Raw genomic sequence first — 25,950 nt, 5'->3', positions numbered from 1 at the left:
CATCGCGTTACACGAACCATTTAGAAATAAAGCTTGTAGCTTGTGACAAGCACTTGATGGAAACTTCAAAAGGACCTTGACGCAGAGTCGGTCATCCACGACGTAAACCTCTTCCCCGCGCTATTATCTCAACGGCTTGCACGTTAGGTTGTGAGCCGGCGTAATGGTATGCGCCGCAGCACCCAACAGCGGCTCATTGAATCAAGTCAAATGATTCAGCGAACCACAATAGAAACATTATATATAGAATCATACCGCTACTCTGGCAGGTTTCAGTTGTGAGCGTCGGTGTCTCAGCGCGTTGTGTCTTACACCTGGCGTTGTCATTGCTGGTTCAAGAGCCGCTCTGTGCACAACAACGGCCTATCCTCGGTCGAATGCGATGTCTCCATCGCCCAGTGCATAAGCTCCTGCCAGGTCAGCCACGACCGCTGCTCCGTGGCCCCCAACGCCAACCACGCCCCATGCGTCGCCCCAGCTCGTCCGCTGCACCGGCAAGTCGATCAGGGAGTCCCTAAAGCCCCAGTCCGCCATCGGCAAGGCCCTCCTTACTTTCCCGGGCAAGTCTAACAAAACCGCCGCCAACTCGTGCGTCTCGAAGGATAACGCCTGCCACACCGCCACCAGTTCCAATAAGCCGCTCTGCTCTACTACGTCAAGTGCCTCGGCGTCAACCCTTGCGATTAAACGGAACATCAGTTTTTTAGGCGAATCTTACGACAAATGTGTGGAGGATAGAGATATGGCAGTATTAGTAATAGAGGTTAAATCTTGAACTGTATATAATCTGATGCTGGTAGATATAAATACAAGCATAGTGATTAAGAACTGGAACCCATTCGAAATTATATGACATATGCCGCTACTATCATGGCCAGGCTAATTAGTGGCTGACCGAAACCCTTTCGCTGGACATGTTGATACGAATTGTCTTTGAGTGAAACCCTTTATGTGCCTCCTCCCAACACGACATTGCATTACCCCCCAACGCTTAGCAACCAATCAAATTTGACCTCAACAGGTTTACATTTCAGTTACCTCGACTCGACTTTTTTTTGCGTGCAATAGCCGGCTGCCTCCCCTTTCTTAGAGTACTAATTAGTCTCACTTTCTTCACCGTCACTTATAAGGCTTTTCTAGTGCCCGGATTGATTCTAATTCATTAAGCATTTTCATACCGAGTAGGTATTGAGAAATAATCTGGCTGCTTCTGGTAGTTTACCCAGAACCTAAATGATAAGAGAATAAGACCATTGGCTTTTCGCATCCTGCCACTCGCTATGGACTACACAGTCCTCAAACCACAGGACCGATCGAGGCCTATTGTGGGACCTACTCCGAAAATAGTAACTATGGGTACCACGAACCATTCGAAACACGACTTTGATCTTTCAGAAAGGCTGGCAGCGCTGAAGCTGGTTGGAAAGCCGACACCCCAAATTTCGGCGCCAACATAGACGCATAGAGATACTCGAAGCAACACAGTAATCCTCGATTCGCCTATCGACATGGGAAAGCATCTCAAAAAGGCCATTCCACGACATCACGGCGTCGGTGCAGCCGATCCACAGCGACCCGGCGCGGCTGGTAGACTACGAGCAGCTGGTCGGCGCCGAGGCCTTCGCGCGCCCGTTCCCCTACCGCGAGTTCCTCGAAGGCGGGGCCCGCGTGGCAGTCAACTACGACGCCCCGACGGCGTCGCACGACATGTTCAACAACCTGTACAGGAGACCACACGCCGCTCCGTCGGCAACCACGCCTTTACGGGGCACGTCAACCCCGACGAGGCGGCGTACTCGCGCTTCGCGGAGGGGTGTATTGGGAGCTTGCGCGATGGAATGCAGGCGGATTTGTTGGTTTTGGATGCGGCGTGGGAGCCGGAGAGGTTGCTGGAGGCTACTGTCTGGCAGACAAGGTTGTGCGGGGGAGAAAGTATATCAGGCCCAGATAGCGTTTCATTATAACCAGGCAATTAATTTTGTTTCCCTTTTAACCCTCTTGCGCCGTTTGGATCTTTGGTGTCATGTCCTAGGTAAAGCGTAGTTTTTGATTAGTAGAATGCACTACAATAGTGGTGTACGCCGATGTATGTCAATTTCAGTCGCAGCCTAAAAGTCTGCAGATGCATGGAATTTGGTATGCAAGCTAATAAATAGAGCCTGAAAGCCCCGAAAGTAAAAACCTGGGGCATACATCAATTCAAACCTAGATTGACATAATAGGGGCAAATCTACGAGCTAATTACCCCTATTTGAGTTGGTGGAGCCAACATAGGTATATTCCGTGACTCCCCATATCCGACGTTCTGTCACAAATTATTCGAGTATGGTGTCGAGATTGACTGTGATATGAGAGGATTGCTCAATCAGCTGCAAGAATCTCCGAGACTGATCCCAATACAAAGAGAAATGGGTGCGCGTGTAGCAGATGTGATTGGCACACTTTTTCCATTCCTTATCTGCGCAGCCGAACAAAGATGGAAACGATTGACCTTCATATTGGGCACTTGGGCATAAAGCTATGCAGAGACCCAGACAAAATTCTTTGGATGCATAGATTACAACGCCGGTGTAGAATGAAGTAGGGTCACCAGGCCGAATCATTCGTAGCGAGGCTAGATGATAGGCCATCTTGTGCGGGGTATACATGTCCTGCGAGGCATTCACATTTTCCAATACTAGCCACCTTTGAGAGTCTCTGTCATTGGATGCCCAGCCGAAGCAGGCTTCGGGAGTTGTCACCTTTACCGGGATTGGGGGTCAGAAGTATGCCCAATTCCAAGTCAATAACAACAAACACAACACATTCTACTATCCGTTAACTTTCATCTTCAAATACTAGAGTCATACAGGCTGTTGTCTGATTGCTGAACCGGTAACTACCCAAGCCCAGTACGACAGAGCCGCCATCGTACGAAACCCTACACTACTTTAATCAAGCTTACACAACACCTTCATCGCGTATTCCCATCTCAGGACAGTCTCCATCATATTGTCTTGGGCGAATCATGTTCTTCCTCATTTTGCTCCTCATCTTCAGTCTCCCACCTGTCCTTGCAGACGGTTGGGATGACTTTTCGAACAATCTTGCCACGGACTTGGCGCCTTTCCTGTCCCTGTTCGGGGAACAAATCACGAAACAGTACCTCAGCGAAAGTTTGACAAAGCTCGACTACTTCATATTCGCAATGGCGCCAATCGGCATCTTGACCGCAGTCGTCTCGGCCATACGAGTTTGCGGCAGCCCAACCCTACGTGCCTTTATCGGAAGAGCACAAGAAGGGGGAGGGAGCTCCGAGGCCGAACTGTGCTCCTCCACTAGTCGAGACGTATGCGAATTGTACAACAACGGTGGTATTGCGCGTGTCCTTGGCCGCCCGAAGATCCTCGAGGTCGTATTCGATGGGAAAGGATACAATTATGAGACCGAAGAGACCGGTATACACACGTTCTTGGGTTACGTCAAGAGTCAGAAAAAGGGGTCCATGGTAGATGGAGGTGACGAAGGTTGGATTGAAGAGGCCCAGAATACCAAGGAGACCACCAAAGATCCAGAGTCTGCTTCCTGGTCTCCCTCCATGGATAACAAAACTCGTCAAGAACCTTTCGCTCCTAATCTTTCCCTCAACATTGGAATCAAGAGGCGAAGTCCAATCGTCTTCTGGGCAGTAGCTATAGCCGGGTTCCTCCTACAAACCGGCGTTTTGGCGTTCGCAGCTACTGCCACATACTATTTAAGATGGGAAAAGAATGAGCGCCCGCCAGAGTCGTATGCCTTCCCGCTTACGCTCATCGGAACATCTCTTCTGTGCTTTGGCACCTATCTTTGCGCGTCCCTCGTTGGCGAACGAACAGTGGAGCGTGTGTTCATCCGCAAAGGACCGAATCCAAAGGACATGAAATTCTGTTGGGTCCAGCCAGGAGGCCAAGTCATTGGTGACCAAACATTCGATGCATTCTGCTACAGCCCTCGCGATACTGCATTTCTTCAAAAGTATGTTATTTCACAGAAGATGCCACGGGATGATCAGCCGAGAATGGAACGCGCTACTTGGATGACGGTTGTGATCACTGTTGCGGGCTTTGTTTTGCAATTCACTGGCCTTCGGGCTTTGCACTCCGCAATACCTGTAGCGCAACTCGGCGCGACAATGATTATGAGTATGGCACGGACTTTACTCCGTATGCGGCGCCTGAAATCAGGCGATAACCGGCTGGAAAAGTGCCCGGACCAGGTCATTGGGCATGAGCTTGACTGGCTTGCCTTCCATATTGGGGAAGAGGGCATCAAACGGGATCTCAAGCTCCCAGGGGATGGGGAGTACAAGTTCTTCTGGAGGTTCTGTGGCATGGTCGAGAGAAAGAAACAGATATTGTTGGACCCTCCAGAAGACAACAATTCGGCTAAAGCGTTGCTGGCCTATAGAGCTCGCCTCGCAAGTCTTACTGGGTCATATGCCAACCCAGTCAAGTCCCTTTCGCTCGCAAGAAGCTTCCGGCTCGAAATGGTTGAGGTACGGCAGGTAGCCCAGCAGCTACAGCGCACCATTAAATCAACACGACGCTTCCTGCTACATACCGCCCCCCTTCAGGAAGAATTGAGGTTAGGCCGAGAGGTGTACTGGGCCTTCAACACGTCTCTATCCTCCATCACTAGAGGTCTAGAAAGTGGCAATGAACAGGCACAGACTAAGGAAAGTCCTTTCTATTTGCTACTATCTAAGCTGGATGCAGAGGATAGAGAATTAAATGATAAGCTGGAAGCAATCCTTGGGCTGTGGGTTTGGTCATTGAAAACAGATCCTGTGGTTGAAACCAAAGACCAAAGTGGCTTGACTGTCTCAAGAGCTGCCGAAATTAGCACCAAGCGAATTCTAGCAGTCGATCAATCCACCATTTCGAGTGTCGATAGGTTCTATCGCTGGGTGGTAAGTCAAGAGGCCATATTTACGGGCATAGGACGCACAGAAAACGAGCTTGATTTATCTGATTATTGCCCTGGGCCTGGTACTATTTGGATGAACTCGAATGGAAGCGACCCGAAAGAAACTTCCAGGGCATATCGACCTCTTCCATCCTGCTTGAGATCCTCAACAACCACCTTGGTTCTGGAACCGGGCCCCCAAGCCCCTGAGTTCAGTCGACTATTTGGCTGGTACGCGCTAGGGATGACATTACCACAACCACAAATTGTTGATACCAAGAACACACCAAGAGTTAAAGTTTGGTTGGCTGATACGAATACTCCTCTTGTATCACTTTGTGCACAAGAGATTTTTGGATCATTTTTCTCAACCATTCTCAATATGATTGAGGCATTGAGCTGGCCCACTGACGGTTCTGATCGTGTGGCCCGTGTTTCAAGTGATCGGTTCCTCCAACACGTTGTGCAAGCATTTACCGAAAGCGGGCTTGGCGATACCACAAGTGCTATTCAGTGCATTGCGCCTTCATTTATGTCTCAATTCGGTAGGCTTCCTGCCAAACGAGCTCTACAAGAATCCAAGAAGCAGGCAATAGATCATCAACAGCATAAAGAATGGAACCAAGCAGAAGAGATATTGAGATGGGCGTGGCGCATTTGCAATATATGCCTGCAATCTGAATCAGACGAAACCTACGGGGAACTAGATCCACTACTCACTGATATGGCCATTTCGTTGGGGGAGTTATACCGGCAAGCATTCATTTGCGAATCCAGCAGAAGTTTCAGCTACTCTGGTATCGATTGGCTGAAGAGGCAGCCAATCAACGTGCCAATCAACGATACAAGAGATGATTGGGCCGAGCTAAAAAATACACGGATCGTGATTGCTCAGTACTATTATGTCATCACGAACGATGTACAGCACCATGAGCGAAAGCCGATTCAAGATGAGCGAACTGCGATACTATCTCGTCTCGCCCAGCCACACCCCATGGCGCCTGCACCTGAACAAATTGTGAATGAGTTAAGCATGGCAGCTAAAGAGAATTGGCCTGAGATACTTCGCGCATTGCCTCAACGAGGACCCGAGCTAGACGGTTTGGACAGTACCTCAAGGACAGCATTATCCTACGCGGCGGAAGCCGGGGCAACCAACGCAGTCAGCGAATTGCTCGCCAAGGGGGCCTGTCCCAATGTCCGAAGCAAGGATGATAAGACAGCCTTATTTTGGGCAATGGATGAGAAGATCATCGAGCAATTGCTCAATACCGACACTTTCGACCCAGACGTGAAAGATATTGATGGGAGAACAGCGTTATGTTGGGTCATAATGAATGCGCTCCATGAAAATGCTGGGCAGTTGCTTAGATCTGGAAAGTTCGATCTAGAGGAGAAGGACAACCTTGGCCGCACACCCCTGTCTTGGGCAGTTGAAAAAGGGAACCTCGGAGTTGTCAGGAAGCTGCTTGAAACCGAAAAGGTCGACCTGAACGCGATAGATAAGCTCGACCGAACACCCCTATCTTGGGCAGCTGAAAGAGGTGACTTTGTCATCGTTAGGGAGCTGGTTGGCACTAAACAGGTCGACCTGGACGCGAAAGACAGCCTCGGCCGAACCCCTTATCTTGGGCAGCTATAAGAGGCGAGTTCGTCATCGTCAGGGAGCTGCTTGACAATGAAAATTTCGACCCGGACACTAAAGACAAACTCGGCCGAACACCCCTATCTTGGGCAGCTGAAGGAGGCTTCTCCCTCGTTGTCAGAGAGCTGATTGACACCGAAAAGGTCGACCTGAACTCAAAAGATAACCTTGGCCGAACACCCATATTCTGGGCAGTCCAAAAGGGACACAGCGAAGTCGTTTGGCGACTGCTTAGGACCGAAAAGGTCGACCTGAACGCAAAAGACAAATCTGGAATGACGCCATTTGTTTTGGCGGCCGAGTCAGACAACCTGCAAATTGTCGAGCAGCTCAAAATCGCTCAAAGAAGAGCCGCTGAGCGATAGACGACCAGGAAAGGGGGCGAAGGGTACAAACTGCTCACCAGCATTAATACAGACAGCTTCATGCTAATACTTTCTGTTGTCTCTCTTCCATTACTGGCTTTCTTGACTGAGGCTTTCCAAGCACCGCCCGCATGTACCTCCGTACGATACCGTAAGGGTTATGTGTTTCCAAATACACTAATCCCCCATGAGTCCTTATGCAGAGATACACGTACCACGCGTCGACGTCAACGCCCGAGCCAGCAGCAACATCTAATTGGCCATTAACACACCCATCCTCGAGGAGATGGAAATAGACGTAAATAAGCCTAGATACTCGCTCCGTTACATTTTCTCAAATGCCCATGTCTTTTAGACCTTTCATTTCCTTCGTGCTCTCTCTTGGATATCCCTGATATCTATCCATGTCCTAGGGTTAGGGTGGGTTCAAAGCCTTGATTTTCCCATCTATCCTCCGAGTCTTTCTCGTGTCATACATATAGTTCTTCAGGTGACTCAATGGTTACCAAATTTTCTCTTTTAATAATTACTTCACTACATAAATCATATAAACCCGTTTGATTATCAGAGCCTCTGTCTCGTGCTGAACCATACTGCAGCGTGCTATCAAATCAGGCTGGTTACTCATAGTATCAATATAAAACACTTGACATGATATTTTTCTTACTCTTGTCCTGTTGAGCCCGTATCAGCGTTGAGTGTATTCGTACTGATCAAATCACAACAACTGTACCAAAATTCCGGATCAAACATTTCCAGCCACACTCTGTAAAATGCCACCGTCAATAACCAGATTCATACCCCAGATGTAATCGTTCGTAGCGAGCATGAGGAGTCCCTACCAAACCGAAGGTTAGTAAACAATACACTCGGGTAGACCCCCATGTGTGGACTTACACTTGCAAGATCCTCCGCCTTGCCCATGCGCCCAGGCGGGACTCGGGCGCCTATGTCCAGCATCTCTTGTTGGAATTCAGCGTCCGCTTGTGCCACGCTCTCATTGTAGTCATTGGAGCCACCAGTTGTCATCTCCGAAGGAAACCAGCCTAAAGACGTCTGTTGTTAGTTACGTCGAAGATCGCACACACCCAAAGCTATGAATTTGCTCAAGAACTTGGAGATTCTTTACCTGGTGCAAGACCGTTGACACGGATCTTGATGTTCTGATGGCTGAAGTCGAAAGCTAGCTGGCGGGTCATCTGTACCGATGCAGCTTTGCTAACCTACTCGCTATATCAGTTTCAGACCAGAATAGCTGATGAGTACAGCAAGTTGTGCTCTTACATTGTAGGCAAGCTGTGATGCCTCAGACCTTCAAGGTGTCAGTATTGATTCATCAATATATCATGGCGCCCTGGAAAGACAAACATTCTAAGCTGTCCACTGTTGGATGTGGTATTAATGACGCTTCCCATCTTGCCAGTCGGGCTCGAGATGGACTTGGCCAACAATGACAAGAAGGCTGCAGTCACGAAGTAGATAGATGTTGTGTTAATATGGAAGGCTTTTCGAAGAATATGGTCAGTGTCAAGTGGCGAATACGGTATAATCAGTTTTGATACTAAGTACCTTGCTGCCAAAGGTCGATCGACTGGCCAAAAATAGAGCTGCCAAACTTCTCGGGTCCATCCTCTGGACCAGCCTCTGGCTTCGTCGTCCATATACCAGCGTTATTCACAAGTCTGCTCGGTCAGTTTCAGTCCGCTTCTTCTCAAACCACTGGCCTTTTAGGCTAGGGAGCTTACACGTTGACGTGACCGTCAGTCTTGCTGATGTGCTCAACCGCCTTCACGATGCTGTCCTTGTTCGTCACATCCATGACGAGGGGCACAATCGTGCCCCCTGAAGAGCCAACCTTGTCTGCAGATCCGTGGACGCGGGCACTCGTTTCCAGCACTTCCTGACGTCGACCCGTGATGTAAACCTTGGCTCCGTTGGAGGCCAGGGCTTGGGCGTACACTGGAACAGCACGTTAGCTGGCCAGGTGTTTCCGCGCGCAGGGGGGCGAAGGGGTGGCCTATGGAACCCTCCGCGACTGCGTGAGGGTAGTGCAGGCAGTGGATTCGTACTCAGACCGATTCCGGTGCCTCCACCGGTTACTAGTTTAGTATGTTAGCATAATTGGTGATTTGAGGGCAACGGATGCTTTGGGCGACACTTGCCAACAATGACCCAGTCCTTGACAGTAAGCAGCGAGGCTGCTGCAAGTGGGCTGGTGGTAGCCATTGTATGAAGTTGTCCAATAATGTGCGTAGTAGAATCAAGTATTGGTTAATCAGCCAGGTAAGTAGGACCATTGCCTCTCAGTTAATAGAGGCTCCTGTTGAAGACATGGACCCGTTGGTTGACGACTTATAGTACTTGCCTACGACACTATCGTTGACCACTACGATCGTCTCGTCAATTACCTGAATGGTGTAATTGCCCGAGTTCCGCTGCATGATACCTCTCGGTATCCGAACCATATCAACCCCGTGGTGTATTCAAATGTCTTTCTTCCTGTATACAAACAAGATAATAGCTTTGGAGGAACGAGTCCCCCACGCCTCAGTAACGGGGGTGGCGTCGGGCCCCGGTCGCGACAATGCCAAGGTCCCGCTGCGAAGGGAATGCGCCGCCGACAAATGCTTGCTATTTTCGAGCTAATAGGGATGGTCAGCCAGTTGCATTAGCGTGCCAAGACTCAGGGGCCCCTACACTTCTACCAACATAGCATTCATTGGCTCAACCCGCAAGAGTTCATGCGTTGCAACGGAACATTGAGGTTGTCTTTAGAGTGTGATGTAACAGCATTGTGGGTAATTAGCGACTCACACGAATGGTAAGGATCTATGCCAACCACCCAATGCCTATATTATCCGTACTCGCTGACCAAGCAGAGGAATGACTCTCCCGGAGGGGAATTGTTACAACCATCACCCTTGGCTGTGGTCCAACGACTCGACTGCACATCTGAAGGTAGTGGATGGATGGCCTGGCTCCAAGCAACTGGCTGACATCTAAGGCTTGGCTTAATCAAATGCCAACACAGAGTGCCACAGACGTGATTACCAAGCAGAAGAATTATGAGGATGGAGAGTTGCTGTGCTGAGTCCTGTCACCAAAGCACCATTTATATACCTAATGTTCATGTCTCTAGTCCCAAGTTTGACCGAGACTAATAGCCACCTCACCAGCTGTGCCTGCTTTCAGATATTGGAAATACGTCTTTGATCTTTATCTGCTTCATACTTGATATTCGCAAAAGTCCTCTGCATCACCTGCTATTCGTTCATTCGGCCTAAACATGAGTGACCTGGAAAAGTCTGCCGGTCTTGGCGAAAGTCTCACCACCACAAGCAAGACAAGCAGCCCCACACGGGCCGAGAGCCCAGTTCCCAATGGCACAAAGGCAGCAGAGGCAGCAGCAGGCGAAAGAGATGGCGGTCCCGACTACGAGCGGCAGATCCACGGCGTCAAGTGGGCGCTGACGGTCGGCGCCATCCTCTCGTGCGTCTTCCTCTACGCCCTCGACACGACGGTCGTGGCGGACATCCAACCCGACATCATCGCCTCCCTGGGTGACTTCCAGAAGTTCCCCTGGCTCGCTACCGCCTACGCCCTCCCGTCCACGGCCCTGGTGCTCATCCAGTCCAAGCTGTACGGACTGTTCGACATCAAGTGGCTGTACTTTGGCTACGTCACTTGCTTCGAAATCGGCAGCGCCATCTCCGGCGCTTCGCCGACCATGAACTCGCTCATCGTGGGGCGTATGATTGCCGGCATCGGCGGCTGCGGGATCTACGTCGGCTCCTTGACCTTTTTCAGCGTGGCGACGTCCCCCAAGGAGCGGCCTATCTACATTGCTCTGATCTCTCCCACCTGGGGACTCGGCACCGTCTTGGGGCCAATCGTAAGTAGCTCATCTTTGAACCGTGTCGATTCTTTTTAAATGGCGTGTGATGATGGCTAACCCTCCTATGATGTTGAAGGCTGGCGGAGGTTTTGCCGAAAGCCCTGTCGGCTGGCGGTGGGGCTTTTACATCAACCTCATCATCTTTGCCCTCGCTGCCCCTATTCTGCTTTTCATTCTGCCCTCGATCGATTTCTCCAAGGGCCAATCCGCCAAGGAGAGATTAAACAAGGTCGACTGGCTCGGACTTGCCGTATGGACCGGTTGGTGCGTGTCCTTCTTCATGGCTATCACGTATGGCGGCACCTTGTTCGAGTGGGACTCCTACAGCATGATCATCCTCTGGGTCTTTGTCGGGGTTCTCGGCATCGGGTTTTACTTGACCCATAGGTTCCACCCCTTCATCGCACTGGAGAATCGGCTATACCCCAGCTACATGCTCCGGAACCTCAAGCTGGGCATTCTGCAGTTCGCTACGTTCGCTGCCGCATCAGCTGTGTATATCCCGATTTACTACCTTCCGCTTTACTTCCAATTTGCCAAGGGTGAGTCCCCAGTGGAGGCAGCTGTTAAACTTCTGCCTTTCGTGTTCATGATTTCGACGGTCGCTATCATTAACGGCTTCTTCATGTCGAAATGGGGCTATTACATGCCATGGTTCTTCGTGGGGTCACTGCTGGCCGTGGCAGGAGGCGCCCTGATGTACACGGTTTCGATCAACACCAGCGTGTCCGCCATCTACGGCTACAGCGTTCTACTGGGAATCGGCGGTGGCTGCTTCATGATCACGGCCTTTGGGTGCGTCTCCGACATTGTGGCGCCCAAGGACATCTTCAACGCCATTGGCGTCATCAGCTTGGTCCAGTGCATAGGCATCACCTTCTTCCCGTCCCTCGGCGGCAGCATCTTCCAAAACTTGGGCGCCAACTATATTTCCCCGATCCTGCCGGCGGATTTTACCGGTGACCCGCGCGTGATCCTGGCCGGCGCCAGCAGTCCCGAGTGGCAGGGATTCTCCGACGAAGTCCAGACCCGGCTTGCCAGCGCTATCGTTGATGCCATGTGCAATGTTTACACCATGACCATAGTTGCATGTGGCATTACCGTTCTTATTACCCCCTTCCTCGGAGTACGTCCTCGATTCCTTACTATCTTATTGGTCATCGCTTGCTAACTGTGTTGTAGTTCCGTAAAGTAGGTGCTTAGTGCCGAGACTGGATTTCTATCGGTGGGGTTTTGGAAATTTGGAAACATCTAGCTCTACAGGGGTTTGTTTTCTTCTCGTGTGTTTTCTACGGGGGCCTTTGATCTCACTGCTGCGCGAGTATCTTTTGATGTCCTCTCATAGCATCTTGGAGCCTCTCATTAAGCGCTAACTTAGACTCCCCGCATATCCTTATTATTATAGTAAATTTAGTAAATTATATGCTTATCTATGTGGTTTCACACCTCCGAGTTTAACATGACGCTGGCGCAGTGGGTCAAGGCCGCCGGCCCCAAGGTGAAGGGAGCCTGGTACCTGTATGAGGCGACAGTAGCCGCCGGCATCGAGCTTGACTTCTTCGTCTTCCTGTCCTCCATGTCGGGCCTGACCGGGCAGCCCGGCCAGGCCAACTACGCCGGCGCCAACACCTTCCTCGACGCCTTCGCCTTGTGGCGCAACGGCTACTCGGGCGTCACCGAGACCGAGATGATCGAGGCCTTCCGGGCCGCCGGTTCGTACCCGGTACCAGACCTAAACGACGGCGTCGCCGTTGGCATGCGGCGCGCCCCGTTCGCACACACCAACACCTTCGCCACGGGCTTCGGGTCGGACAAGTCGCTGCGCCACCCGGACAGCCGCCTGCACTGGAAGAAGGACCTCCGCATGGCCGTCTGGCACAACATCCGCGATAGCGACGTGGACGGCGCAGGTGCCGCCGGGGGCGGCGACGGCCTCAAGGCTTTCCTCGCGCGTGCCAAAGGCGACCCGGAGACGCTCCAGAAGCCCGAGACGGTCGGCTACCTGGCCCTGGAGATCGGGAAGCAGCTCATGAACTTGCTGCTGCGACCCGACGATGACTTGGACGTCACCCTCCCCGTGCAGCAGCTCGGCCTCGACTCGTTGGTGGGCATTGAGCTGCGCAACTGGTGGAGGCAGACGTTCAGGTTTGATGTCAGTGTGCTGCAGCTCCTGGGCTTCGGGACCTTGGAGGAGCTCGGGAGGCAAGCTGCGGTTGGGCTACTCAAGGCCTGTGAATCTGCCCAGTAGGGATTAGTAGTGTGCGGAACAGCTTCTCGATGTATCAATTTATAATAGATATTCAATGAAAAGAAACACGGCCTAGGTTTCTAAGCTGGGCGCTTTTACGCGAGATACGGGAGAACAGGCCTTGAAATTGCCTACTTCAGTTGCAAATGGTCGATAGTAGGATTGTCTTCAGTGGCCCTGGCGCAGCGCTAGCAGCGCTAGCTTGAACTCCACCTCAACAACGGACGCCGAGAAAGCCCGTGTCGTGTCAACAACAGCAATTGAGCGCGCTTGCTCTTTCTTGTTCGCAACAGCTGAGAAGACTTCAATCCCAGCAGAGAAACTCCATGATGGTTCGTCGAAGACGCCCGAAACGCCCGAGACTCCCCAATAATGACCTAGAGGCCCCTCCCGGAGAAGCCGCGGGAGGCGAGCTCACAGGCGCGGGTGCCGCCGCCAACCTAAGAACTGATACCATCAATCGACGTGAAAAAAGAGGTTTTTCTTGATCTAGCCGGCCGTGTAGATGCCTGGGTGGCATCGTACAACGGTCCTGGTGAAGATGCACAAGAACACAGGCGACTCGCCCGGAACTTCGCCACTGTGCTTGCTGATAGCCTTACCAAAATACTGTACGCCGACTCAGGCGACCCTCTTCGTACCCATGCGGCCGTCGAGTAGCCAACACAGCGAGGAGGATGCGATTGAGCCCGAGTCCGAGCCTCAGCGCGAGCCCAGTCCGGTCGCCATGATCCATCCAAATTCACCTATGTGGGATGTGCCAGTGTATCCAGAAGAATGGTTCATCTACGTGGTGTTTCGGGTGCCCTTCTACATCAACGACCCAGACTCCAGAAGGCGAAAGGGAAGGCCTGTCACCAACGACGATGTCGAAGTAGCTGCACGTTGGGATGGTGGCCTATGGCCGGTTGACGCTCGAAGGGCCACGCGACCCGCGAAGTCCAGGGGCGGCGGGGCTGTATGGGTCGTGTCGTTTCCGTCCGCAGCCAAACCCTTCCAGGTCGAAACCAGCGAGCTTTCCCTGAGGGCCTTCCACCAGCCTGAGGGGATTTTCCGGTGCGACCCAGGATGCCAGAGATTCCATGCACCGAAGAGATGCAGGCAATGGGCACGATGCGGGCACTGCAATGTGCCATGGAAGTGGCACGCGGTCATGGAGGACGACATGTGCACTTCCCCGATTCCGAAATGTGGGAACTGTTTTGGTCCGTATCCCTCGGGTCATCGAGGCTGTCCCTGTAGACCTCGCCTGGTAGATGGACTAGTCGTGCCACCGTCCCAGGACCAGCTGAAGGAATATCGACAGGCAGGTCTCAAGGATTTCGAAGCCCACTGCCAGGGTCTCGGTCTCAGCCACCACGATCAATTTGTGCACACGGACAGGGTCGAGTCGGGAGGCGCTGCCTAAGTGCCTTGATGTTCGAGATGTGACCGTGGCTCGGCAGCGATCTAGCTATAACACAAGCGAATATACACACCCTTGAACCAACCAGTAACATCGTACGAAAGCCCACTCAACAGTTCCAGTACCAAAACACCCGTTCAGCCACGGTATCAGAGTGATCGCTGCGCTGTCGCTCAGGTAGGTGGAGACGTTACTTTGGTATAGCACAAGACCAAATCGAGTAAGAGTACACGCCAATCACATAGAGCAATTCGGACCCGCTCGGATCTTGAGACGACCCAAAATAGTATTTACTAGTGGTATTAGTAGTACCAAAACCGTTGATATATCCACCGGCGGTTCAAGCTGCTATAATTACAAGGCTAGATCAGATGTCTGACAGCTTTGTCGCGTGTTCTATTCCAGATGAAGCGGATTTGAACATCTTCAGCTTTTGAACCGCAAATCCTCATTATCATCTGCTTGTCTGGGACATTTTATAGTTTATTGTCCTTCTATTGCTTTGAGAATAAACAATGACACCTCCGCACCCGCTTCACCCCTTGAGCATCAGCGAAAGCCTTGTTGTTCGTGATGTTATCCGATCGGCACATCCCCCACAGGCAGTTTTCAAGTTCCGGATACTGCATCTCGAAGAGCCTCCCAAGGCTCTCTTGACACAGTTCCAGGAGCTGGAACACTCGGGCAGTCTCGATGCATCGAGCCCTCGACGACCACATCAAGTGTGTGTCCATTATGATGTGATATTTGGCGGCCAGCCTCCGTGTTCCTACGAGGTGCTGGTGGATATGAAGACGAAGAAAGTCGTACCTTCCGAGTCGGTTCAGGAAGGCGCACAGCCCGCGTTCACTTTGGCGATGGCGAGCCTGTCCCTCGACGTGTCTAGTGACCGAAACCTTGCCTCTCAGTATGCAAATAAGCGGTCAAGTGCTCAAGAACCTTCTCCATGCTGCGATTTGCAGAGGACATCAGGTAGTGGTGTACCCAAACAACAGATAGCTAAAGCCAGTTCATGTTCATCGAAATGTAGCGAAAGCAATATTACGTCGTAACGTCAACTAAAACGAATTAGTCATATTAATACTGAACTGTATGGCCTCATCTAGACCGTCGAGCGAAGGATCCTCCGTTCAGCTAGGTGTATTCTTGAATCCTGGTTCCTATTGATGAATGATATCACAAGGCTAGTTGCACGAGTTTTAAAATAGACGGAAGCAGTCAACACAAAAAATATTCGTGGACAACGACAAAAGTGAAATTGTTCGTGGTCGGGCCGAACAGGGTCGCCCATATCCTAGCAAGGCATACTGAATTCTAGTCATTGATTGAGGGCACACGACTCTTTTTGCAAATGAAAAGGCCCAGGGCTTCCACTGGTTCACTGAGAAAACATCACCAATCAAGCATTTTTCAATACAGCGTAGAGTAGCACTACCCAGGTCTCGCATCATCAAATGCTGTTGACGGATTGCCAAGGGTGTTCAATTTAACTGCCTGTGTATTAAGCCGGTTTGATGATCAGCTCGGAAGGCCTCTACAGAATTCTCACTAATTTCCTCAATGACACACAGTCCATGTGACCTGTGTCGAGAAGGAATCCTCTCAGTGTTCTTGGCTTATGGCCATAACCTATAGCAAATTTTCCAGTTCTCCATATTCCCTTATTCACACCAGCAAGAATTCAGATGTGGCCCGGCTTTTCAACCACGTCTACCACAATATGGCAAGTGACGGTTTAGACCTTCCTCCTAATCGAACACGCAGGTGACCCAAGTCATCCTGATGTCGGAGGTACATTCTCGTACGCCGACCATCCAATAGTTATGTCCTCCAGAAGCGAATCAAGTTTGGGGACAGTAAAGAAGGGCCGGACATGATACTTGTGAGTCTTCATGCTCCGGGCTATTAGATCAGACAGCTGGGACTCGGGCGTGTCGCAAAACCAATCTACTCGACCAGCGAGGCGAATGAGATCGTACATACCGCGGTTCTCACCCCAGCCCAACGTGTGTTCGAAGCCGTCGGGGCAAAGGTAGTTATATTTCAGTTTAATGCCTTCGGTCTTCTTGCAATAAACGGCCCAAATCGCTTTTTCTGGCGTGGTGACGTCCATAACCACATAATAGCCCGTCCAGGTGGCGGGATCATTTGTTTTCTTGTCTTTTACGAGAAGGTGTCCTAGCGGGAGAACGTAGCGGGGTTGAGACAGATGATAGACTATCCCATGTTGTGGCGCGGGTACCATTTCGAGCACGTCGCCAAGATAGGATCGCTCCTCGGGTGATCTGGAGGTAACGCTCTTGTCGCCGCGATTCCATCGCTTTGATCTCGCCCTCGTGTCCAGAGGCGGCAGGAAAACGTCGTGTATAATGTAATACGTTTCACTGATCGTGTCCAGGAATTGTCGTCGTAAAGTCCAGTTAAATACTTCTTTCTCGTGGAAGTAGAGAGCGGCGTCCGCATACTTGACCATGGCTTGCGGCGGGCGAAGATCCAGGCGCGCCAGCCAGGTGAAGTATTGGGAGGGTCCTATTGACAGCGTGCCAGGACGGCCACTTGATTCCCTCTTGGGGCCGTCAGCGTCTTTGACAGTGGAAGGGCCGTCTGCTTTGACAGTGGAAGGATCGTGTGCTTTTTTGGCAGTAGAAGGACGGTCTGCTTCTACCACCTTCTCAATCAAATTGCCTAGCTCTTGGAGACACTTGCCCACGACAGACAGTGTCTGGTATACCTTGTCATTTTGATTCATGATGGTGTTGTGGATGTCACCGAGTTGTCCTTGGGTAGTTTGTATGAGATAGGAGACTTGCAGCTTCACCCTGTCGGTTTCCTGTTGAAGTCGGCTGATTCTTTTCTTGACCTGGTCGTCGACACGAGCAATATCGTCATCGAGCGACGTTTCGTTGTCGTTGTTGTTATCGATCTGCAACTTCTGGAGAGAGTGCTCGGTTTCTCCCAACTCGTCATCATGCTGGCCATCACCCGTGAAGAGCGCCTGAGAGGCTTGCTCGTCATCGGCCCCCTCGTCTTCGAGCTTCCCGTCCTCTGCATTTCTGATGTATTTGCCATCAAATACGAGGTCCAGTGAGGTGTCTTGCCGCTTGCTTGGGTTGCCGTAAGCGGCGTCTCCTTCATCAATAGGTCGCATTGTGGCCCAAGGGCACTGCGAATTCGGCATCTTGGATGTGTTTCTGCTGTGGTGGCACCAAATTGTCAGCAAAGAAGACAGGAATAACATAGAGTTATGATTCGCCAGTTGTCCATTTCATGATTGCGAATCTGGTACGTGTCAAAGGGTATGGGGTGAGAATGGGGTGTGAGGAGGGAATTCAGTAGCGCAAGTCAGGAAAATTGGCAAACTTGAGCCAGCACGATACTGACTTATCAGATGTAACAATTGAGAAAGGGTAAAAAGACCATCGGCAATGTTTGGCAAGAGACTCGAGATGAGAAGCTCCAAGAGATACAAAAACAGCTTTCAACACAATCCAGTGTGCTGGGAGGCTTGGAAGTTTGCATGACAGAGAGAAGTGAAATGAGTGAATGGAGTAGGTGAGAAAACAATGAAAAATTGCACAGTACTTACCAGAAGCTGGCTCGGTGGTCAAGTATGAGGATGGGGTGCGCAACAGCTCATTTACTTGGAACAAATGAAACAGACGACCGTGATGACCTGTTATTCAGTATTCAGATGATGGATTCTGTGAGAGACTGAGATGCAGTGTGGCGATCGTCGATGCGAAACTAAGGCGCTTGCTTGTTGTTGCGTGAAGTTTGAATCCACCACGATGTGAATTGTGAACGAGCTGAGTTGGGCTTGGTGTTCTGGAAACGGAGACCCCAGCCTGATCTTGATGGGTTGAGACTTGAGGTGATGGGTTAACTGAAGTGGAGGGGAAGAAGACGAAGGCTTCTGAAGAGCTACAATGGACAATTAGAGGGAAGGCATTTACAATGGAAAATTTGAATAAGCACAAGTTACTATTAACGCCAGCTATTGCGGCGAGGCCCAAGGTACACCGCATCGGCTTCCTCAGGCTCCAAATATTTAAACACAACTACCACCCTATTTCACATTACAGTCCATTGACCGCACCAAACCACGTAAACGGCGACCGAACATCCACGGCTATCCAGACTTGTGGCAACGTCCCGTCCGGTTCCGCCCTATCATACCACCCTTAGTAGATACCAGGGACGATCTTGTACTTGACGATGCTCTTGTACTTCTCCCAGTCCTCGCCGTACTTGCGCGCGCACTTCTCGTCGTCGCGGCCGTCGCGATGGATCAGCAGGACGGCGAAGTAGAGGATGTAGAAGTAGGTGAAGATCATGCCCCAGTACTTGGCGGGGCCCTGGACGACCTCGCGGCCGTCGAGCATGGTGATGGCGCCCGGGACGGCGGCGCCGCCGTTGAGGATGATGTAGCCCGAGAAGCCGGTGGGCAGGGAGTAGGGCCACGACTGCAGCCAGTCACCGAAGTAGTTGATGTGGCGCGCGACGCCCCACCAGCCCGACGTCATAAGGCGCGTGCCCGTCTTGGTCTCGATGTAGCGGATGTGCGAGACGCGGTAGTCGTTGGGGTCGCGGCGGAACATGTTCTTCTGGCTGTTGCTGAGGCGGAAGATGGCAAGGCCGGCCGCGAGCACCACCGACACGGCCGCGGTGCCGACCCAGCCCATCGACAGCGGGTACGTGGCCAGGTAGCGCGTCTGCGTCGAGTACATGAAGGGCACCCAGCTCAGGTCGCCGAAGGCCAGCATGAAGCCGAAGCCGTCGGTCGTGATGTCCATGGTGGTCAGCACGGCGGGCTCCATGTACTGGCCGTCGAGGACGTAGAGGGCCTGGACGACGGTGATGAAGACGATGCTGTCCGTCACGTAGCCGTAGTTGCGGTACTGCTTGGCGACGAAGGCGCAGTTCATGAGGATCCAGCCCAGCAGGCCCGGGCGCAGCTCGCAGAACTCCTTGATGTCGACCTCGCCGATCAGGGGCAGCGTGACGCGCGGGTTCAGCTCGCGGCCGATGTAGAAGTCGTAGATCAGGTTGCCCGTGTGGCCGCCGGCCGCCAGCTCGCGCTGCTCCTTGTTGCCTGCCTTGACGGAGAAGCTGCGCACGTAGACGTAGATGGCAAGCGCGTACGAGATGAGGATGTTCGCGGTCAGGAGCTGGACGAAGTTGTCGGCGATGTAGGTCCAGACGGGGAATTCGGCGCCCTGGGCGATGGTTCCGGCCAGGCATGCTACGAGAGTAAACATGGACGACGCGAAGCCTGGGAATACAATGTCAGTGGGCCGCTCGATCGCGAGTGAAGACGCGTAGTTACTCACAGTTCATGCGGTAGTTTAGTTTGCCGCCCGAGGCCAATTCAGTGCCCTCTCCCATGGTCGCTGGCAGAATACGGTACAGCACAAGGGACAGGAAGTAGTAGGCCAGAGTCCAACCAGTGGCCTCCCAGCTTCCGAGCCCCCAGATGCCTTCGGCAGGCCATCCCACTTCCGTCTTCAGTCGCTCGATCGACAGGTTCTTGGGGTTCAACAGCGATGGGGCGGGGCAGCCTGAAATGTCGTTGCAGGCGAATGCGAAGAGGTTGAGGAGGATTGGGAGGCCGAAGGTAATGCCAGCAGCGCCGATGCTAGAGATTGCAGAAGCATTGGTTAACTAATCCCTCCTATCTTTCTTGGATGCATTGCACTGGAAAGGCGAAGGTTAATAACTTACGGGCCGCCGAACTCATACTTGTGAGCTGGCTGGGTCTTGACCTTGGTAGCCATCTTGTCGGACGCAGTTGTTTGCGTTGCAGAGATTTGAGGCTATCGTGATGTAGTCACGACGATCAGGTTGTGGGAAGAAGAAGAAGTGGTGACGTCTGGGGGATCCCAATATACTTTTACTGTCCAACTGGCACCCCTTGCGTTGTCGTTAGGTCGTCAAGCTACAATGCCGGCAAGCTTGGCTTCCGTGTGGCATGATCTAATCAATTTTCTGGCCCGTAAGCCGTCTTTGATCTCATTATCCATAATTGGCCATAGCTCCTTTTATTCGAGCCCAATCAACACCGTTGATTGGCACGATGACGACGTGAAATTGGGAAATGTTTGTAGCGGGAACCAAGGGTGAGCTAAGCTGCTGCTAGCTGGTAATTCTGCATTATCGACGCTTGTGCATCTTGGCCGTGCACAATACCATACATAACTGTAAGGTCCATTGTAATTATGCAACCCGGCTTAAGTTTGATCATCCGGAAGGTTTTCCACGATATACGGCATCTTCTGGGCACGACAGGAACAGTAATAAGGATCGCATTTGCTGGATGCACCCCGGGACTTCTCATTAGTTCTAAGGCTTAGACACCATGACGAACCAATGAGACATTCTACACGTGCGCGGGCTGACGGGCTCTTGCTGCGCAAAATACGAATGCAGTGTCTCCAGCCACCGGGGCTTATGTGTAATCCTCAAACAGAGCGTGCTGCCGTGCTGCCGTGCTGTAACCTAGTGCCTAAAATTACTAGCAACGGTTGCAAAGAGGACACTACAACAACAATTGGGGGGCACTGCTGGGTTAGGTGGGCTTGCGTTTGCTGCTCATTGTGTCTCATCTCGTAAGCTCTTCGGGACATTGACTTGTCGCATCAACACGTATTCGTTCTTTTGACGACGTTTTCTTCATTCATCATTTAGTTCTTCTCTGACATTGAGCGCATTAATCCTTTTTCATCCACGCCATTTTGCAGCTGAACTCATCTGTAATTGAACATCGAAAGGCCGGCCTGCCTATCTTTCGTTCCCTACCAAGTCCGAATCGACTTCGGCCACCCTAGGCAACCGACAACCACCACGATGCGGTCCATACTCTCCTACCCTCCCGCCTTCCTCGCCCTCCTCCTGGCCGCGGCCAGCACCTCCGTCATGGCAGCCGACCCAGCCGAGAAGACGCCGACCACGACAGCCTGCACGGCCTCGACGACGGCGGGGTCCTTCTTCGACCTGCGACCCGACATCGCCAAGAAGGGGGCGGACACGAAGCACCGGCGGCGAGGGGACGCGCCACACAAGGACTACCACGCCCGCGGCTGGGACTACGGCTTCAACTTCACGCTCAACGTCTGCGAGCCCGTCGTCGAGACCCCCGACAACGTGCGCGGCCTCGACCGCGACTCGTGGCAGAACATCAGCGCCTACTACGTCTCCAAGGGCGACGTCTACAGCCTGGGCGCCGCGTCGGGCAACCTGACGACCCGCGGCCGCAAGCTGGTGCTGCAGTACACGGGCGGCTCGCCCTGCGGGAAGAGCAGCGCGAAGCGCGACGACTCCGGTCACCTCCTCGGCAAGCGCAGCAGCCGCCATGGCGGGAGCTACAAGGACTACTCGGACGACGAGACGGCCACCGCGACCAGCGCGAGCTTGGCGCGCAGCACCAAGGCGCTGGCGGCGGCGACGGCCAAGGCGACGGATACTACCCAGCGGAGGAAGTCGGCGACGATATCGTTCCTCTGCGACAGGGACCCGACCGCCACCACCGCTGCCGTGTCCTTTGTAGGCGCCGACCCGGACGAGTGCGCCTACTTCTTCGAGATGCGATCGCAGCACGCCTGCGCGGGCGCGGAGCCGCATGCACCCGGCAGCGTGGGCCCGGGTTACCTCTTCGTCATCATCATTTTCATCGCCATCTTGGTCTACCTGGGCGGAGGTATCATGTACCAGCGCACCGTGGCCAACCAGCGCGGATGGCGCCAACTGCCCAACTACACACTCTGGTCCAACATCTGGAGTCACATCTCGGTATGTTCTCCGCTCGCCCGTCCATCATTGGGCGTACTATCTATCTAAACGCAGCACAATTTGACTAACATGTTTGGGTGATTAGGACTTCTTTGTCATTGTCACTTCGTCGTGCGGGCGCCTGCTGCCCAGCCGCCGGGGCTACCATTACGTTTCCGGTTCGCCGTCGAGAGGGCGCTACAACCGGGATCGGGAGGCCGAGAATCGACTCATCGACCAGTACGATGAGGAGTGGGACGACTGATGACTTTGCACGACTTGACTGTGGCTTGTAGATTTGCGTTCGTGTTTGGGATCAAAGATGAGAGACAGACAAGTTATCGTTATGGACAATTTTAGTATAGATACCTAGGCAGAGCCGAGTACTGGGATATTAGCATTAAGGAAGGGCTCTCGGCGTTCAGGACTTGAATAAAGATATTCCTCATGGAAACGTATTCAACACCGTGTGATCGTGGAGGTCTGGCTCTTCTTCTGGCTGGCACTAATAATGCGGCCAGGTAAAGACCAAGCTACTGGAAGAGCTGAAGCCAAGGACTGCCAAGAGGGCTGATGCAGGGGACGACGAACGCTCCTTCCTGGCCAGACCTGGTGCATGCATTTTGGGAAGCTGCGTAATGTGGGTGGCTAGGGTGGGTCGATGATTTCCAAAAATACGCATATGATCCTGCCTTGTGTGTCGTGTGGCAAGCAATGCTTCCTATCACAGGCAGATTGCATTCGCTTCCACGTTGTCTTCCAGTTCCTCCGACGGCCTAGCAGGTTCTGGCCGCTGAGTCAAACATAGCATGGATGGCAAGATGGATGCAACCCGAGGAGGTACGCATTGGATATGTGCTTGGTGCGGTGAACTGATTGGTGGTTCTATTTTTGAGTTTGCAGGAGAGGGGTATCTTTTTTCTTGGCGTCTGTTTTCCCCCCAACACTTCCAAAGCCCTGCCTGCCTGCAATCGATTTTGCAGCTGTCGGTTATGGGTGTGCATCTCGGGTATGTGGCACCTTATACACACCATCGGTAAGAGACGATGAAACTAACAAGACTGGGACGGGACAGTCTCTCTGCGTCAACGTCAGCACTAATCCCCATTATCCAGTACGGGCACTAGGGGAGGTTCCATGCATAGCTTATCTTGACGTGGTGGGGATGGAGACGGGCGACTAGGGCTGCTGGGCTGGGCTTCCCAGTTCGTCCCAGTTCGTGTGAGCACCGGCTCTCGTGACGGCCGCTCTTGGTGGGCTCCGCCGCCCCCAGCTTTCCAAGGAAGGGCCCATTCCATCCTGGCATTTATTAATCATCCTCCCAGCAGATAGGGCTGAAGATTCTGAACTGGCTGCCTACACTATGCCACGTCTCCCCCTCTCCCGTTTTTCCTGTCTACACGACTGCTGCACCCGGCACCATGCCGATGAGCGTGTCTCCCGAGCCGCTGGCCCACCGCGGCAAGTTGGTCTGGGCTACCGATGCCGATTGGATCAAACACCGCGAAACGATTACCAGACTGTACTGGGATGAGAACAAGCCACTCAAAGAGGTCTCGAAAATCATGAAAGAGGAACATGACTTTCACGCAACGTGAGCCCCTCCTTCCCCCTTGCCGTTCTGGTTTGGCGGACACGCGAAACTGACAGGTTGACAGAGATCGCATGTTTAAGGTGGGTACAGTTCACTTGTTTGCTGCGTGTGTGACAAAAATGTCGGGCCAGATTCAGGCGACTGCTCCGCACTAACATCCATGTGCCCAGATGCGATTCTCGACATGGGGGTTACAGAAGAACCTCAAGAAACAGGATCTCCAGAAAATCGCTTCCGAGGCCTACTTAAACAAGAAGCCGACGCTACCAGTGGTTCGCGGTCGGCAGCTCGGCTCCCGACGACTTCAGAAACGCGTGCTGAAGACCACTGAACGATCAAAATATCCGCTTCAAAGCGACACAAGTAGCCATGCCCTGCAACACATACGTTTAGCTGCCCCTGGGAGCGCCGGCGCGGCCGAGAAGAGTGTCCAGGCTATACTCGAGTACACGGAATCCCGTTTTCAGACCCGGGCCTGGCACGTGGGCGGCGAGTATGATTTTGACAGCGACACGGCCAATTCCTGGTGGCTCAATCTGAATACCGCTCACAAGGAGCTCGTGCACGGGGCTCAGAACGGGATGCTCTCACCCCAGGGCTTCAAACTGCTGAATTCAGCATTCGCAGATTACTCTCGGTTGTTACAGAACCAACATCCCCAAACGGTACTGGCGACAATCGCAGGCTACGCAGGGTTGCATTCCGTCGACCCCGCGCTGGGCGAATCTCTGCTCAACTATGTCGCCGGCTTGAGCAGGATCAGGCTTGGCCCCAGCCACCCCTATACACGCATTTGGACAAATCTGCGGAATACGGGGGCCGCCCAGCAGACAGTCAGCACGCTTGTCAACGCCCATTTCTACGTTATGTCGATACACGCGCCGGGGAATAATCGGTTCCGGCTTGCCTCCCTGATTCAGATCATTGCGGGATTGAAACAGGCGCACATGGTCTCGTTCGAAAGTGCCTATGCGGCGCTGTTCAAGATCGCCAGCACTACAACATCGGACGTGAAGGCCATGAGAAAGAAGAAGAAGAAGACAAAAGTCGAGGACGAGGAGGTCAAACGTCCTCCAGAGCCTGACGCCTTCTGGGTGCTATTGGCTCAGCGGTACTTGTGCAAGTTCCTGCTAGAATCGGGCCGCCCCCAAGAAGCCGAAACCACCATGCTAGCCTTTGAAGCATCGCACATGGAGTCGGGCAACGACACGGACCACACGGCGTACCTGCAGGTCAAGGTGATGGTGACGGGGGCGCTGGGGCGGACGGCCGAATCCGAGGCCGCCATGCGCCTCGGCTACGACATAACACGGTGCGGCCAGACGCTGCACCCGGAGTATCTGATGGAGTACTTCGCCACCCGGCTGGAGGACTCCTACCTCGCGCGCGGCGACCAGGCGGCCGCTGATGCGTTCCGCGCCGAGCGCGATGGCCATCTCGGGGACATGCTGGCGCAAGGCCTTATTGACGAGGGCTCGTGGCGTCGGATGACGCGGTGGCGGTACGTGGAAGGCGAGGACGAGGAACCGGCAGCGGTCGTCGACGATCTCGATCAGACTGCAGCGGAAGAAGAGGAAGAATAGCAAGAAAGGCAATCTAGGGGGGATGGAAGAAGCCCATGTATGATGGAGATATGTCACGATAGAATCAGCCTCACGGCTGTAATAGCCTTTGCAAGTCGTACGTTTTACCACATAATGATTTTGCAACCCTTTTTTCAGATATGGTTTTCAGATGCCATCATTGTTGGTCATACCGAGTCGCTCTCAGCACATTGTACTGAGAAATGCTAATTCAAAGGGGCCACATGCATGCTTGTTGCCCAGATAATTCTACTATATATCAAATATTGAATTTTCCCGCAAGGAAGCAGCGTTAAAACATCTGAGCCATATTGAAAGCAATAATTGAGGTGGTTTGAGTGACTGCAACCGTATTTATAGTTCGATGTGTGCCTGGGTTTGCACCTGGGGTAAAAAAGGGGCAGCATCCACCGGAAATAGCCACCGACGACATCTACTTGAGCGAGTTTTGCCCGACTTTCTCAATTGTTACTTATCACATACCCCTTGACATCTTATTCTCACAAGAACAATTATTTCGCATTCTAG

The 25,950-nt window shown here is 52.6% G+C and overlaps 10 protein-coding genes across 10 annotated transcripts; 7 read left to right on the top strand and 3 right to left on the bottom strand.

Moving 5' to 3' along the window:
* Nucleotides 1-1,508: 1,508 nt before the first annotated feature.
* Nucleotides 1,509-6,933, top strand: PG998_000147 (uncharacterized protein; the record flags this gene model as incomplete). Its single annotated transcript, XM_066866965.1, has 3 exons — nucleotides 1,509-1,885; nucleotides 2,893-6,467; nucleotides 6,509-6,933. The coding sequence occupies 3 exons, from the start codon at nucleotides 1,509-1,511 to the stop codon at nucleotides 6,931-6,933; spliced, it is 4,377 nt and encodes a 1,458-aa protein (XP_066735380.1).
* Nucleotides 6,934-7,678: 745 nt separating this feature from the next.
* PG998_000146 (uncharacterized protein) lies at nucleotides 7,679-9,159 on the bottom strand (the record flags this gene model as incomplete). Its single annotated transcript, XM_066866964.1, has 9 exons — nucleotides 7,679-7,771; nucleotides 7,831-7,979; nucleotides 8,063-8,156; nucleotides 8,218-8,245; nucleotides 8,302-8,395; nucleotides 8,503-8,615; nucleotides 8,679-8,892; nucleotides 9,003-9,032; nucleotides 9,090-9,159. The coding sequence occupies 9 exons, from the start codon at nucleotides 9,157-9,159 to the stop codon at nucleotides 7,679-7,681; spliced, it is 885 nt and encodes a 294-aa protein (XP_066735379.1).
* Nucleotides 9,160-10,219: 1,060 nt separating this feature from the next.
* PG998_000145 (MFS general substrate transporter) lies at nucleotides 10,220-11,999 on the top strand (the record flags this gene model as incomplete). The annotated part of the gene is made up of 2 exons (XM_066866963.1): nucleotides 10,220-10,825; nucleotides 10,905-11,999. 2 exons carry the CDS (start codon nucleotides 10,220-10,222, stop codon nucleotides 11,997-11,999), a joined length of 1,701 nt encoding a protein of 566 aa, XP_066735378.1.
* Nucleotides 12,000-12,287: 288 nt separating this feature from the next.
* Nucleotides 12,288-13,076, top strand: PG998_000144 (fatty acid synthase S-acetyltransferase; the record flags this gene model as incomplete). Its single annotated transcript, XM_066866962.1, has 1 exon — nucleotides 12,288-13,076. The coding sequence occupies one exon, from the start codon at nucleotides 12,288-12,290 to the stop codon at nucleotides 13,074-13,076; it is 789 nt and encodes a 262-aa protein (XP_066735377.1).
* A 541-nt stretch (nucleotides 13,077-13,617) lies between these two features.
* PG998_000143 (uncharacterized protein) lies at nucleotides 13,618-14,484 on the top strand (the record flags this gene model as incomplete). The annotated part of the gene is made up of 2 exons (XM_066866961.1): nucleotides 13,618-14,054; nucleotides 14,460-14,484. The coding sequence occupies 2 exons, from the start codon at nucleotides 13,618-13,620 to the stop codon at nucleotides 14,482-14,484; spliced, it is 462 nt and encodes a 153-aa protein (XP_066735376.1).
* A 512-nt stretch (nucleotides 14,485-14,996) lies between these two features.
* Nucleotides 14,997-15,587, top strand: PG998_000142 (uncharacterized protein; the record flags this gene model as incomplete). Its single annotated transcript, XM_066866960.1, has 2 exons — nucleotides 14,997-15,388; nucleotides 15,554-15,587. 2 exons carry the CDS (start codon nucleotides 14,997-14,999, stop codon nucleotides 15,585-15,587), a joined length of 426 nt encoding a protein of 141 aa, XP_066735375.1.
* A 668-nt stretch (nucleotides 15,588-16,255) lies between these two features.
* PG998_000141 (uncharacterized protein) lies at nucleotides 16,256-17,629 on the bottom strand (the record flags this gene model as incomplete). The annotated part of the gene is made up of 1 exon (XM_066866959.1): nucleotides 16,256-17,629. The coding sequence occupies one exon, from the start codon at nucleotides 17,627-17,629 to the stop codon at nucleotides 16,256-16,258; it is 1,374 nt and encodes a 457-aa protein (XP_066735374.1).
* A 1,033-nt stretch (nucleotides 17,630-18,662) lies between these two features.
* On the bottom strand, nucleotides 18,663-20,255 carry PG998_000140 (uncharacterized protein; the record flags this gene model as incomplete). The annotated part of the gene is made up of 3 exons (XM_066866958.1): nucleotides 18,663-19,753; nucleotides 19,812-20,116; nucleotides 20,203-20,255. The coding sequence occupies 3 exons, from the start codon at nucleotides 20,253-20,255 to the stop codon at nucleotides 18,663-18,665; spliced, it is 1,449 nt and encodes a 482-aa protein (XP_066735373.1).
* Nucleotides 20,256-21,324: 1,069 nt separating this feature from the next.
* Nucleotides 21,325-22,510, top strand: PG998_000139 (mannose 6-phosphate receptor-like protein; the record flags this gene model as incomplete). Its single annotated transcript, XM_066866957.1, has 2 exons — nucleotides 21,325-22,266; nucleotides 22,352-22,510. The coding sequence occupies 2 exons, from the start codon at nucleotides 21,325-21,327 to the stop codon at nucleotides 22,508-22,510; spliced, it is 1,101 nt and encodes a 366-aa protein (XP_066735372.1).
* Nucleotides 22,511-23,666: 1,156 nt separating this feature from the next.
* PG998_000138 (Clr5 domain-containing protein) lies at nucleotides 23,667-25,422 on the top strand (the record flags this gene model as incomplete). The annotated part of the gene is made up of 3 exons (XM_066866956.1): nucleotides 23,667-23,839; nucleotides 23,904-23,919; nucleotides 24,010-25,422. The coding sequence occupies 3 exons, from the start codon at nucleotides 23,667-23,669 to the stop codon at nucleotides 25,420-25,422; spliced, it is 1,602 nt and encodes a 533-aa protein (XP_066735371.1).
* Between the last annotated feature and the right edge of the window lie 528 nt (nucleotides 25,423-25,950).

This window comes from Apiospora kogelbergensis (genome assembly GCF_038363985.1).
Source record: "Apiospora kogelbergensis strain CBS 113332 chromosome Unknown utg000001l_segment0_segment0, whole genome shotgun sequence".
Taxonomy (NCBI): domain Eukaryota; kingdom Fungi; phylum Ascomycota; class Sordariomycetes; order Amphisphaeriales; family Apiosporaceae; genus Apiospora; species Apiospora kogelbergensis.
This window is presented reverse-complemented; position numbering and strand designations above follow the sequence as displayed.